Here is a 14,101-nt window from a genome sequence, read left to right on the forward strand (position 1 = left end):
CCTGGATGGATCTGTTCCGGAGAAGGAGGTTGGTGGACCCGAATGGTTGACTTTGTTCTTGAAGAGCTTAAGGACTCGCTCGCTCAATCGGGTCTCACAGTTCCTGTGTTAGCTACACGACGGGGAGTCGTGCAGAGTCTTCATAATTTCTTCGCTATGTTGGAGAAATATAACCCTGACAGCTGCACATTCTTCACGCCTACTGGAGAGTTAGGTTTTGCTCTTCATGAGATGCAGGCAGTGTCGGAGCTGTCGCTTGGAAAAATGCCCTACGAGGAGTTTATCCCTACCACGGAGGAGCTTTCCTTACTGAAGGTGGTGTACCCGGAAATTTACGCTACTTTCTGGGAATTGATGTGCCACTTCCACATATGTGCCCAAGTCTTTGGGATGCGTGGAGGGGGCATTATGCATACCACATGGGCAGACTACCTCTTTCAAAACTTAAACCGGAAAGATGTAGCAGTTGTTTCACTTAAGGACGTCAAGGCTCGGATTAAGGCTCCTGGTGCTACTTATAAGACAGAGCATGCCGAGGATGATTTTGAAGCTGGTGTCGAATTTGAAAGTTTCCACTACCAAGCCACGTTCCTATCTCTGACACGGCTCTACTTGCAGGCTTCTTCATGATTTGGTTGAAGCGGTGCGTAGTACCGTCAAGACCGATAGAGGCGATATTAGCTGAGGTCGTATACCCAGCTGTTTTGCTAGCGCATGGTAGACCTGTGAGTCTCCTTACTGCTATGGTTGGCTGTATCCAGAACGGCCTGAGGGTATTGACTTCAGAACTTCTCAGTGCTTCGGGAGTCAAAGCTACTAAGAAGAAAGCTGGGAAGGCTCCTCAACCACGTGTACCAATGCCATATACATATTTAGTGGCCTGGTTCGTGTTGCATTGCCCTTCTTTGATGACAGGGGCGCCTGAGGGGGGTGATGCTTATACTCCCTTCGTACAGAGACTGGAGTCGGCCACGTGGACTAGTTCCTATATAGTAAGGGCTCGACAGCTTCTATCCCGGGAAGATAATTACCGGGTTTTCTGCTGTGCTCCTAACTTTGACGGAGCTGATGTGGAGGATGCCCGTTTCATAGACTTGCTTTTTGAAGGCTCATCTTCTTTGGAAGAGGGTACATTCAGCTGGCTTCTCATGATCAGGTTGGGCTACCTGGTCTATCGCTCGCGGGAGAAGTGCGTAATTGAGCCTTACATGCCTTCTCGGTTCGCTAGACAGTTTGGATACGACCAACTCTATGTTGGCAATCCTAACCCGGCGCTAGCTCAGATTGGGAATTTGTACGAAGGAGCTCGCGCATGGTACTTCTTCTCCGCCGGAGGAACCCATGCGCAATTCACTTTACCCCATTCACCACCCGGCTGCTCTACTGTTATGGATTTCCGCCAGTGGTTTGTTGAAGCTTCTCGGATTCCGAAATATGACGTTTATACTTCATGTATAAACGAGATTCGGGAATTGTACCGTTCACGGAGTGGTTCTGCGAGTACTCGTCTGCCAGGGATGGAAGAGTACCTATCTTGTGAACAGGAAGAGATCGGAGCCGTTGAAGCTCCTCAAAACTTGCCCACCATAGAACCTTCTGAAGGAGAGGTTCCTATGGGGATCGAAAAGGGAAAACCAATTGCCGATTCTCCCGAAGATAAGACAACTGAGGAGATTCCTGCAGAAGAGCCTGCTCCTAAACCTCGTTCTTTAAGATCGGGTAAGAAGGCTCTTTCTGCTGCTGAGCAAGGTGAGTATGACAGGAGAATTCGTAAGCGGATACCTGTCATGGCCAAGAATTCCAAGAGGGCCAAATTAATGGGGGATGCGATGAAGTCTGCGCTCGTTGAGCGTTTTACTGACGGAGAGGACGAAATGCCCCAATCGATCCCCTCGGTTCCTGAGGACGATAGGGCTGGAGAGGGCCCTTCTTCTGAAGTTGCTCCAACACTTGTTCAGGATGATCATACGGATCCAATCTATCCAACTCTTCCTCCTCCACGCTCAAGGGCTCTGAAGAAATCAATTGATGAACTGGAACGTTAGATGCAAACAATTATTAATATGGTCAGTGTTGAGGGGGCTTCTCTTGAAGATTGTGAATCCATCTTGAATCAATGTTTGGACGACATCAAAGCTAAAGGGGATGCATCCTGGACTGAACACTGCCAAGGGGGAATCACTCTTTTGATGATAGAATTAGTAGCTTTCAGGGAGCTACAGCGCACCAATTTAGATTCTAAAGTAGAGCCGGCTCTTTCCTTGGCGATAATCTCGAGGGCGCATCACCCAGGGGCTCTTCGCAAGGACCTGTCTGATAAAAAGGCCCGCATATCAGCTTTAAGGAAGCGACACTCTAAAGCATATGCTAAAATCAAACGTGTTGCTTCTGATATCCGCGGTATCGAAGAGACTATCGCTCGATTAGAAGCCGAGTTGGACCAGAAGAAAGCCCAATTGGCCCACTATGAGGATGTCAGGAAAGAGCTTGAGCATAAAAGTGGCCAAATTTATACGAAATTTTGCCGTACACTCCACGCAGCTGAGCAGACTCGTAAGGGCATTGTTGCTACCCTTCCTATTGAAGCAGAACTCAGAAAGGAGATCGAGGGACAAGTCCGAGCGGCCCACTGAGAGAAACTCTCTGCCTTCAAGTCTAGGCTAAAAACCCTCAAGTTAATGAAGCCTGATGTTTAGCTCTTGACCTGTTCTGGATTAAGGAATTTTGTATTGTTTTCATTTTGTTTGTCATCATTTTGTGTTTAGATTAACAACATTGAATGAAAACGATATCCACTTTTGCTCTTTATCGTCTCTTTTTATTGAAATCTGGTTCAAGACAATAGAAAATAATGCAAATGCTATCGAAATTCCCTTTATTATTTATTTAGAATAATTCCATCAAATTACAATCGTCAGAGGTGTAGTGTTAACATGACGAAATACAAGATAGAATTACACTATGAATAGGCAACCCCCAGCCTGATTTGGTTGGGGTTTAGGGGGCTACATGATTTACGGGAAGTATCTCTTAAGAAACTTCCCATTAATTGGCATCATGAGCCTGTCTCCTTCTTGATTGATGAGGCGGTATGCTCCGTTCGAATAGACTGATTCTATTACGAAGGGCCCTTCCCATTTAGGATTGAACTTCCCTTTGGTTTTGTGTGTCATCACCATGGGTCGTCTGTTGGCCAACACTAGATCGCCTTTCTTGAAGATCCGGGTCCTTACTGTAGTGCGGTAAGCCCAAAGACATTCACCCAGTCTTTCATCCCAATCACGCCGGCTTTTAGAAACAAACTTTTTGAGAAGTTTCACTATGGTTTTGTTAAAAGCTTCTGCAAGACCATTTGCTGGTGGATAATATGCCGTGGATGCGACACTTTGGATTCTAAATTTGTCACAGAATCTGTGGAACCCAAGGCCGACGAATTGTGTCCCATTATCGTGAACTATTCGCCTCGGGACTCCAAAACGGTAGACAACGTGATGCTTGATGAACTTGATTACGTTTGAAGTCTTGACTTCTTTCAACGGGATTGCCTCCGCCCATTTGGAGAAATAGTCGGTTACGGCTAGGATGAACCGGTGTCCCTTGGATGTCGGAGGGGAAATCGGTCCGACGATATCCATACCCCACATTTCGAATGGCCAAGTCGCTGATGTGGGGTGTAAGTTTCCTGGTGCTTGGTGGATGAAGTCCCCATGAATTTGGCACGCGTGACAGCGTTTAGCATAGTCAACCGCGTCTGAAAACATCTTCGCCCAATAATAGCCGATGCGTCGGAGGCGATCTCCTAACTTAGCTCCGGGCTGATGAGCTCCGCACATTCCACCGTGAGCTTCCTTGAGGGCCTCTTTTGCTTCTTTCCGAGAGAGACATCGAAGCAAAACTCCATCGTGTGATTTACGATACAGGACTTGAGAGACTGCGTCATAATAGAATCGGAGGGCCTTTCGTTTGATAGAGGCCGCTTCTTTAGGATCTTCTGGCAGAATTCCATACACTGCATACTCGATGTACGGGAATCGCCAATCCCTGGATTCAAACTCCATAGAAGTTGTACAGACTTCCCCTGACGGTGTCTCGTCTGAGTTTTCTTCTGTAGGAATTTTAGAAAAGTATAGTTTCCGTCCTGCGACTGGAATCGTTGTTTCAGTCTTCGGTGGCAACGCTAATGAGGTTGCCAAGGAGGCTAGAGCATCTGCATAAGCATTCTGAGCTCGTGGTATATATTCGATGAAGAAACCTTCGAACTTTTGAGCTTGCTCTAGCACTGCGAAGTAATACGGGATCAAATCTTCATGCCGTACTTCGTATTCTCCTCGGACTTGATTAACGATGAGTTGAGAATCACCATAGGCCTCGAGGTGCTGAATATTAAGTTCTTCAGCAAACTGCATTTCTAATAGCAGAGCATTATACTCGGCTACATTGTTGGTGCAGGGTTCGATTAGGGAAAATCCTCTTGGGACTATGTGGCCGTTCGGAGAGATTAATACTACTCCTACTCCCGCGGTGATTGCTCCATGAGGATTTGCTCTGGACGCACCGTCGAAGAATAATTTCCACACTTGCGTAGCTTCTTGAGTAGCGCAAGCTTCGGCGACTTCGTCGGGTAATTCTTCATACAACTTAGATGCTTCCGATACTGGATGATCGGCTAAGAAGTCGGCCAGTGCTTGACCCTTGACCGCCTTTTGGGGCATGAACTGCATGTCATACTGTGACAAGAGAATGGCCCATTTTGCAAGTCGGCAATTCAGAGATGATGGTTTCGTCATCAGCACTCTCAAGGGATTCACTTTGGAGATGACGTGAATTGTCTGTCCAACTAGGTAATGTCGCATCTTTTGAATTGCGAATACCAAAGCGAGACATTCTTTTTCGACCGGATTGTACCGATGTTCGGCTCCCATCATAGTCCGGCTCAGGTAATAGATGGCTTGTTCTTGACCCTGATCGTTGTTCTGGGCCAACAAAGCTCCAAGGGAATGATCCATGGCTCTCACATATAACAGGAATGGTTTTCCCGATATCGGGGCCACGAGAACTGGCGGTTGAGTTAGATATCTCTTAATCTCCTCGAATGCTCTTTGACACTCTGCATCCCAAACAAAGGATATTCCTTTCTTCATGAGCTTAGAGAAAGGTTGGCAGCGCCCTGAAAGATTAGATATGAATCTTTAAATGTAGGCCAGTCTGCCTTGCAAACCTCTGAGCTCTTTGAGATTCTTAGGAGGTGGCATGTCTTGGATGGCACGTACTTTTTCTGGGTCAAGAGAGATTCCCTTAGAAGTAACGATAAATCCCAGGAATTTCCCACTTGAAACTCTGAGGAATGATTTTGTCGGATTCATCTTCAGCTGATGTGCTCGCATGATCTCGAACATTGTCTTCAGATCTGTAAGATGATCGCCTTTGCATTGGCTTTTTACTGCTATGTCATCAACGTAGCACTCGATCTTCTTTCGTAGGTGTTCGTGAAAAATCGTGTTCATTGCACGTTGATAAGTCGCACCTGCATTTTTCAGGCCGAAGGGCATCACTGTATAGCAATACACCCCCAGTGGTGTTCTAAAAGCAGTATGTTTTTCATCGTCCGGGTGCATCTTGATCTGATTGTACCCGGAGAATCCATCCATAAAAGACATCCTTTCATATCCGCAAGTATTGTCGATCATGACATCGGTGATAGGAAGAGGAAACTCGTCTTTTGGACAGGCTGTGTTAAGATCGCGGAAATCAATGCATATCCGGACCTTACCGTTCTTCTTGGGAACTGGAACAATGTTGGCCACCCAGTCAGGGTGTTGTTCTTCCCTAACGAAACCTGAGTCTATAAGCTTTTTAACTTCTGACTCAATTGATTCCATGATCTCTGGACGAAACCTGTGTTGTTGTTATTTAACGGGTTTTGCGTCCGGATCAATGTTGAGACGGTGCATGGCAACCTTCGGGTCAAGGCCGGGCATATCTTCGTAGTTCTAAGCATAGACATCTATATATTCTCGGATGAGAGATATAAGGTCTTCTTTTTCGGATGATGACAAGTCTTCAGCTATGAATATGGGCTTAGGATCATGTTCATCTCCCATGTTGACCTGGATTACTTTATCTTCAGTGGGCGGTTCGCGTTGTTCGAAACGCATATCCCACAGGATATTGAGACGCTTGATCCAAGGATCATCGGTCGATTCTAATAATTCCTCGTCACCCCCTGCATCTTCATCTGGATGACTAGTTGAAACCATGTTCACAGTCAAGTTTTTAAAGAAGGGTCCAACGCTGACGTCGGATTCGTATGACGATATTCCGGATGATCGGTCATGACGTGAGTAATTACTGATTTCGTTTTCCGAGGCGGGGGGAGGTGTGACGTAACCCACGCCCCTTCCGGTTTTTTGATAATAATCCGGAGGTTTTCCTTCAGGAGTGAGAGACATCTGGATCGGTGTTCGTCTTCCTTTCCCGAAGTTCAGGCCCTGTTTCTCATTAAAATTATACCCCATTCGTTTCATTAAGTATTTAGAATTGGGTTCATGGTAATGGAATTGGGGAACTCCGTCGTCTTCCTCCGAACTTGCTCGTTTGAGTTGTTCGGGTTTGACTTTACCAAAACAGATCGGCTTCTGCCCTCTCCTTTTGGATGGGACTTTGAAGAAAGCCTTCTGTGCATCCTCCACTTCTTCATCCGAAGCGAAAGATGACTGGATTGGTAAGGTGAGTGACGCCTCGGTGCACAGTACGTGCCATGGGTTGGTACCTGCACTAGAATCATTCTCTATTCGTTCATTTTTAGGAGAGACATCAGACAAGTACGCTAAAATGAAATCTTCATTAATGCACCACTCGCCCCCACTCGGTACATCATTATTACTCTCACCCTGACCCATTACATCAAAGTTTAACTCCCAAGGACAATCTTCATCGGGGTCTGGCTCGATGTCAGCTTCATTACCGCTGTCCACATCTTCTTTCTCTTGGGATTCCAAATAGAAGACGGAGTCGGTGTGGAAGTTTTCTACTCCTCGGAAGGGGTATTTCTCTGCGATCAAGGTTCTGACTTCGCCCTTGTCATTGGCGTACTTCATAACCTGATGCAAAGTAGATGGGACAATGCGGTTTGCATGTATCCATGGTCGTCCTAGCAAAAGGTTGTAGGACGTGTCCGCATCTATGATGTAGCATGCTACCTCAGACTTGAGATCTCCGATCTGGCATCTGAGTTTAATCTTTCCCAGGGGTCGGGTACTGTTTGCATTGAACCCGAAGATAGTAGTCTGGGTGGTGTGCAGCCGGTGCATAGGAATCCCTAGGACCTGCATGACCCTGTAGGGCATGATGCTAAGCGCTGAGCCCGGGTCAACTTGAACACGACTGATTTCGGAGGATCCGATATACCCTGTGTAGTATAGTGGTCGGTCGTGTTCGTGTTTGACTTGCATATCTTCCTGAGTGAATGATATGCATGGTAGACTTCGCGCTGCTTGTAGGCATTGCAGACAAAGTTGATCTTCAGAAGCTTCGGGAGTCGGAGTTACTTGAGTAATGAAGCTCTCCGTATTCTTCAAAGCTTCAATTAGAGCCTCCTTGGTGGATCCGGACAACCTTAGGAGCTCGTATAAAGTAATTCTGGCCGGTATGTTGGCCAACTGTACCATGACGTTGAATTGGAAGGGAGCATTCGACTCTCCGGATTCTTGGTGGAGATTTTTGTTGAATCGGAGCTCCTTCTGCTTTCCTTTGTCAACTGGCTTTTTCGGGGCAGAACCCCCAGTGTCTTGGGGCTGTTCTTCAGCTTCTGGAGCATTCTGGCCGTAATCCCTCAAGTAAGCTTTTCCTGACCGAGTGCCAGGATTGCCTTCTGGGTATGCTGCTAGGACAATCCTCTCCTCTTCTGAATCGGTAAGAGGTTTGAGGTGGTCATCATTTTCAGTAATGGAGGGGCTAATCATGTTAGAAGACTTAGCCTTGCCTCCCCTCTTTCTAGACGAGGTGCTCGTCCACTGTTGATCTCCTAGCAGGTCAGGGTGGACCCGCATGATTTCCCCTTTTGGGGTAGTGAGGGGCACCAACCCCCTGTCCTTCTGACTATGCGGGTCAGCATTCTTCAAACGCATTTCTCCCTTGCGAATGGGGACGACGCCGTTCGCCGTTACCACCGGGGGAAAGTCACCGAATTGGACCGCTATCATATTAGTTAATACGGTCTTCTGCTCTGGCTTCAAGGTAAGTACATTAGCATTCACCAAATTCTGCAAGATATCTTTGAAGACCCAAGGAATCTGTTATAACGACAATAGTTGGGGTCATCCACTTTCCCTGCTTCATCCGGCTTTCTGATCTCAGGTAATTGCAGCTTGTTGTTCTTTCGAAGCAATTGGAATAAGGTATCCACATGCTCCTCTTTGAACGAATACTGCTTGGGCGCTCTTTGCTGATTTGGCGCCTTGCCTTGCTTATTGGGTGGTGGTACCCACGTGTAATCGGCTGTCAAAGTCTCCTTTCCCTTAGACCGCTGGGCATTTTGCTGATTGCGTTGCTGCTGCGGCTTGGGTTGTGGCACTTCTTCAGCTTTGACACGCGCCACTATCTCCTCAGCTTGTTCTCCTTGTGAAACTAGTTGTCTCCAGGAGCGACATTCTGCCACCCCCATTTGAGCAAGGAGCTGGGTCTGCAGGTTGTGCCTGCAAGTTTCAACCAGAGTTGATTGGGTCATACCTGAGGGGCATCGTAATGCCATGCTGCGGAATCTCTCCACATAGGCCTTGATGGACTCTCCTTTCCTTTGCTTAGTGGCGAGAAGAGTTGGGACTGAGACTTCCGTATCTTCCTCAAAGAACCTGGCTAAGAATAGCCTTTCCAAGTCTACCCATTTCTGGATAGATCCAGCAGGCAGTTTCATGAACCATTCGAAAGCGACACCTTTAAGGGTACCGATGAATAGTCTGGTCAAGATGGCGTCATTTGCTACTACATCTTCAGTTTGGGATTTGAAGTAGTAAATGTGCTGATTCGGCGATCCTGTACCATCGAACGGTTGTAAGGTAGGGGCCTTAAATTTTGGTGGGTAGGGAGCTGTATCCCACTCAGCAGGGTAAGGTTGTACTACTCCCTCTTCGCGGAGCTCGCTTCGGTTGGCGATTGCGTTGAGGCGAGCCTCCAGTTCGTCCACCTTGGTGGATTGAGGGTGCAGTTCTTTTTCCATCTCCCTCTCACCTTCTGAGGAGGATCCTAGTTGATGAGTCTCACGATCCGAATGTTCGGTCGCTTTTTGCTTTCCCTTTGAAGTTGTTCTCCGGGAAGATTCAGGTTTGTGGCCTTTTTCAGCAATAAGTTGGGCCATCATATCCTTTAATTGGAAAAGTGTCTCCTGCTGTGCCTGGAGCATGACATGATGTTCGTCCACTCTTTTGGCTATGTCTTCATGGTTCCCTGTTGTGTAAACGGAGACCCCGCGTGCGACAACGAAACTTGAAGATTGGGATTCAGCGACTGCCGAATGTTCATCGTCGGAAACAACACCCTTGGCCAATCTTTGATAGTTAACCGGAGGGATAGCTCCTGTCCGGGTCCGAGTATTCTGATATACTCCTTCGAATTGGTCACAAATTTCCCTAACAGTTGGGGAGTGACCCTTCTGTGACTCATCGGAATCAGTATGTGAGGCCTTCCCTTGACCGATCATGTTGATAGTGACCTGAGGGTACTCCGCTTCAGCTGTCTTCTTCCTGTAGCGGCGTTGTCGTTTGGCAGGCCTAACGACGTTCGTCAATCTGTCGAATACGGACTGCCGAGGTGCGGATGCACAACAAGGGCATTCTGACAGAACTGCCGAGATAAGCCTCTCACATTGACATGAGTGAGCTGCTTGTGCTGTTGATTTTCCTCTCGACAACAATTCCCGCAGATCAGGAACTTGGGAGGAAACTTTCCCCGGGCTTGGAGGTGGAGATGGAACCCCCTGCCCTTGGGTAGGTGAGATTGGTTCTTGTCGAACGTGGATTTTGAAGCCACACTGACTTTTTTGAACCTGACGGACCTCTTGAAGATCGCGTTCTTGAAGGATAACGCGAGGGTCGCGTTTAGCTTTGGAGACGTTAGGCCGAGGCCTACGTTTAAATGATGAAACCGTTTAAGTTGAACGCTCCCCTGAGGGTCGCGTTTAAGTTGAACGCTCCCCTGAGGGTCGCGTTTAAGTTGAACGCTCCCCTGAGGGTCGCGTTTGAGTTGAACGCTCCCCTGAGGGTCGCGTTTGAGTTGAACGCTCCCCTGAGGGTCGCGTTTAAGTGGTGAAATAGACTCTTGAGAGCCATGTTCTATTGGAACGCGCCCCTGGGGGTCGCGTTTGGTTTTGGCAGCTCTGATCTGAGGGCTGCGTTTTGAAGTAACAACGCGCTATTCAGGATCGCGTTTCAGCTGTATAAGCCGAGGCTCATAATCGGGCTCGTTGCCGCGAAGTGAACGTTCTCCTTTGGGAACGCTAGGCTCGGTTGGATTTTCAGAAACGCGGTCCTCGCGTTGGGTCAGCATTCGGCTCTCACGTAAGTGTGCTCGTCGTATGGATCTTCTCCGTCGACGAGCGGCATTCTTTTTGGCTTGTTTCAAAGCCTTAGCAGCAACGTCGCCGACGTTCACAGGGCCTGTTTCCTCCAAAGGCCGTTTGTGGCCCAAAGAATGTCTTGTTGACGCGGATATGGGATCTTCCGCCAGCAGAACCAGTTTGAGTTCTTGGCCGAAGGAGAGGGCTTTCTTCGGCACTTCGACAACAGAATTGACCTTCTTGGAGGTCTCGTGGACATCGTGCTTAGCCTTGGGGCTAAGCGATCCTGAGGATAAGACTTCCTCGTACTTAGCTTGATGAAACTCTATGACAAGAGTTTCTACAGTCGTCCCCATGAGGTGGACGTCGGACTGCGCCAGCACTTCCTCATCGGAAAAGCTAGTCCCCAGCAGAGTCGCCATCTTTTGTTTGTTGGAAAAATTGCAAAGAAGAGAATAAAGAAAATTGACTTGGATTCCTTTGATCTCGATTACAACTTGATTACAAAAGAGGAGAGAACGAATTTGATTCTCTCCTTTGTTTAAAACTGGGTTCTTCTCGGTAGCGATGGAATGCCTCCTTCGATTGCTCGCGTCGAAATTGCTCTCCGTTGACGATCCGACCGTCTTCTATTTCGTGGGAACGATGAACTTTTGTGGAAAGTTTTATAAGTAACTCTTCAACGAGTTTAAGAACTCTGAACGAGTTAGAACTCTGTGCATAGAGTTGTTAGAACCGAAAATTCGGTTAATGATCAAGCTGTTATTCTATTGTTGAAGAATCCTCTCAAATTTGATCTTCTGAGTTTGATTCAAAAATCATATCTCCAAGGATTTCGCTGATGCCGTTGAATCGCCAAAACCTGAGTGGTTGAGATCTCCCCCCCCCCGATCTTTGCTAACTCTTCTCTTTTTAGAACTGAAAATCTCCAACCTGTCCGGTTTTGATCTTTTGATGCCAAAAATCCAACATTTTGCTCTGTTGGGTTCGTTGAGCTTTTATAGGGGGATAAGGGGTTGTAACTGACCCCTATATCCGCTCCTACGTGGGCGAACATCCCTCAGAACGTGGGATAAACGGTTTTGGAACCGTTCGACTCATGTTTGAACGAGTCAAACGCCCAATCTGGCGTTCAGAACCCAACTTCGCTTCTTAGGATTGAGACGCGAGGTTGGGTGTTAGCTGAACACCATTGAACGCGAGGGTCGCTCGCGTTTATCTTGTTGCCTGCTTGGAAACGCGGGGGTCAGTGTTGATTGAACCCCTATGAACGCGAGGGTCGCTCACGTTTGGCTTGTGGCTTGGCGACGCGGGGGTCGCCTTCATTTCCAAAGTGGTGACGCGGGGATGACATCCGCGTCTCAGAATGAGCTAGTTGACTTGTAGCTTCTTCTGTGGTGCATTGCAAGGACCGTTGTTCGGTAATCCTGGCTTTAGCTGTTGTGGAGTGTGAAAATCGTCAGATTGTAACTTTCACTGTAGATTGTGAAGACTGCTGAATAGAGTTTTCATCCGTTGTCGGAAGTGTCGTTGAATTGTAACTCTTCTCGATCTATGTGAAAAGCCCTCCATTCGTTTCATCCGTTGTCGGAAGTGTCGTTGAATTGTAACTCTTCTCGATCTATGTGAAAAGCCCTCCATTCGTAACTTTCATTCACCGATCCGTAAGCTATTTGATTGTAGCTTTCGTTGTAGGAGCTAGACGGGAATCAACATCCATAGTGTTTTAAAGATGAATATTTGCCCATAGCTCTCTACCAACCAACTATCTGATTGTATGTTTCGATTATTGGCGCGAAAGCTATTTGACTGTAGCTTTCGTTGTAGGAGCTAGATTCGTTGTTGGAATTTGACGGGAATCAACATCCATAGTGTTTTTAGATGAATATTTGCCCACAGCTCTCTACCAAGCAACTCACCAACTGAGTCCAACCTTTTATTTCTGAAATCATCCCACCGCTCATCAGCATCTCTAATAGTTGCTAATATAATATTAGTCATGCTGTTGTCGCAGCCATCAAGATCAATCATCTTAGAGGTGAGGTCGCGTTTGTGGCGATTGTGGAGTTGCGGATGCAGTGATTAGGAAGTCGTCTGATTGTGACCTCCATTGTCGGAGCTTGATAGGGGTTAGCTATTCATTGTGATTTTTAGACAGCCTACACAAATGCTCTGCATGCTCTGCTTCACTCTTAGAGTACACCAAGATGTCATCAATAAAGACCTCCACAAACTTGTCCAATACATCATAGAATACCAAATTCATCAGGTTCATGAATGTTGTCGGCGCATTAGTCACACCAAACGGCATCACTAAGTATTCATAATGTCCATATCTCGTCCGGAACGTAGTCTTGGGGACATCAAAATCCTTAACCTTCACCTGGTGATACCCGCTCCGCAAATCTAGCTTAGAAAATACTATCGATCCTCCCAACTGATCGAAAATATCATCGATACGGGGAAGTGGATACTTATTCTTCACTGTCACCGCATTCAACTCCCGGTAGTTGATGCACATCCGCTTGGATCCATCCTTCTTCCCCACAAGCAACACAGATACTCCCCAGGCCGATACACTAGGTCGTATCAAGCCTCTCTGCAAAAGATCATCCAACTAAGTCCGAAGCTTGACCAACTCTGTCGGGGGCATACGATAAGGAGTCTTAGGATCGGAGCAACTCCAGGCTTCAAATCTATGGAAAACTCAATTGCCCGATCCGGTGGCAATCCGTAAATATCATCGGGAAACACATCTTCAAATTCCCGAACTACAATTGGCTTCTCGGATTCCACTTGCATCGTAGCTAACGTCGCCTTCTTCGGTCTAGTTCTGTACTCTACAGGTCCGATCGATGTGCTGCCACTGGTGAACTCAAATCTTGGGTGATCCGGTATCTCGAATACTACGCTCCGATGACGACAATCAATGGTGGCAAAGAATGACCCCAACCAATCCATCCCAAATACTGCATCAAAACTCGGCAAATCAATCACCAGAAAGTCTGCAAAGAGTTCCCTCCCGCAGATAACCACATGACATGCTTTATAACCACTGGATGCTACTAAGACGCCACTACCAGTGTTGATATTCTAGCCCGTAGTCGGAGAAGCTATAGGAAGAGAGTGGGCACTCGCAAATCGACGAGACAAGAAACAATAGGAGGCTCCAGAATCAAAGAGTGATAAAGCCGGAACAGAAGAAACAAGAACATTGCCTATTATAGGAGGATGTAATGCAACTAACTTAGTATTCATAAACAATCCTATCATAATATCATTATGTAATAAGAAAATTCATATGCAATTAAGACTAAGATGAACAATTCTTACCAGTGATAACTTGATCGTTCGCCTCAGCTTCTATGGCTGACATCATGAACATCTGTCGCTGAGGTTGTTGCATGTGTGCTTCCTGATAAAGTTGTTGCTGTGGAGGAAGAGGCCCTGCTCGAGGATAGGATCTGTGCTGAGGCTGTGTTGTCGGGACTAGTCGAGGTGGAGCTGGGAGAGTTGCCCGAACTGGAGGTGGGGGCAAACGAGCCTTCTGCC

General features: G+C 47.1%; 1 protein-coding gene across 1 annotated transcript in view; it reads left to right on the top strand.

Moving 5' to 3' along the window:
* LOC109835186 overlaps positions 1-14,101 on the top strand; it is a 20,670-nt gene that overhangs the window by 6,211 nt on the left and 358 nt on the right. The window contains exons 3-4 of the mRNA XM_020403173.1: positions 1,404-1,719; positions 13,974-14,077. Of these exons, the coding sequence (XP_020258762.1) occupies positions 1,404-1,719; positions 13,974-14,077 (420 nt within the window). The remainder of the gene's footprint in view (positions 1-1,403; positions 1,720-13,973; positions 14,078-14,101) is intronic.

The sequence above is a fragment of the Asparagus officinalis genome, chromosome 3 (assembly GCF_001876935.1).
Source record: "Asparagus officinalis chromosome 3, Aspof.V1, whole genome shotgun sequence".
NCBI classification, from domain to species: Eukaryota; Viridiplantae; Streptophyta; class Magnoliopsida; order Asparagales; family Asparagaceae; genus Asparagus; species Asparagus officinalis.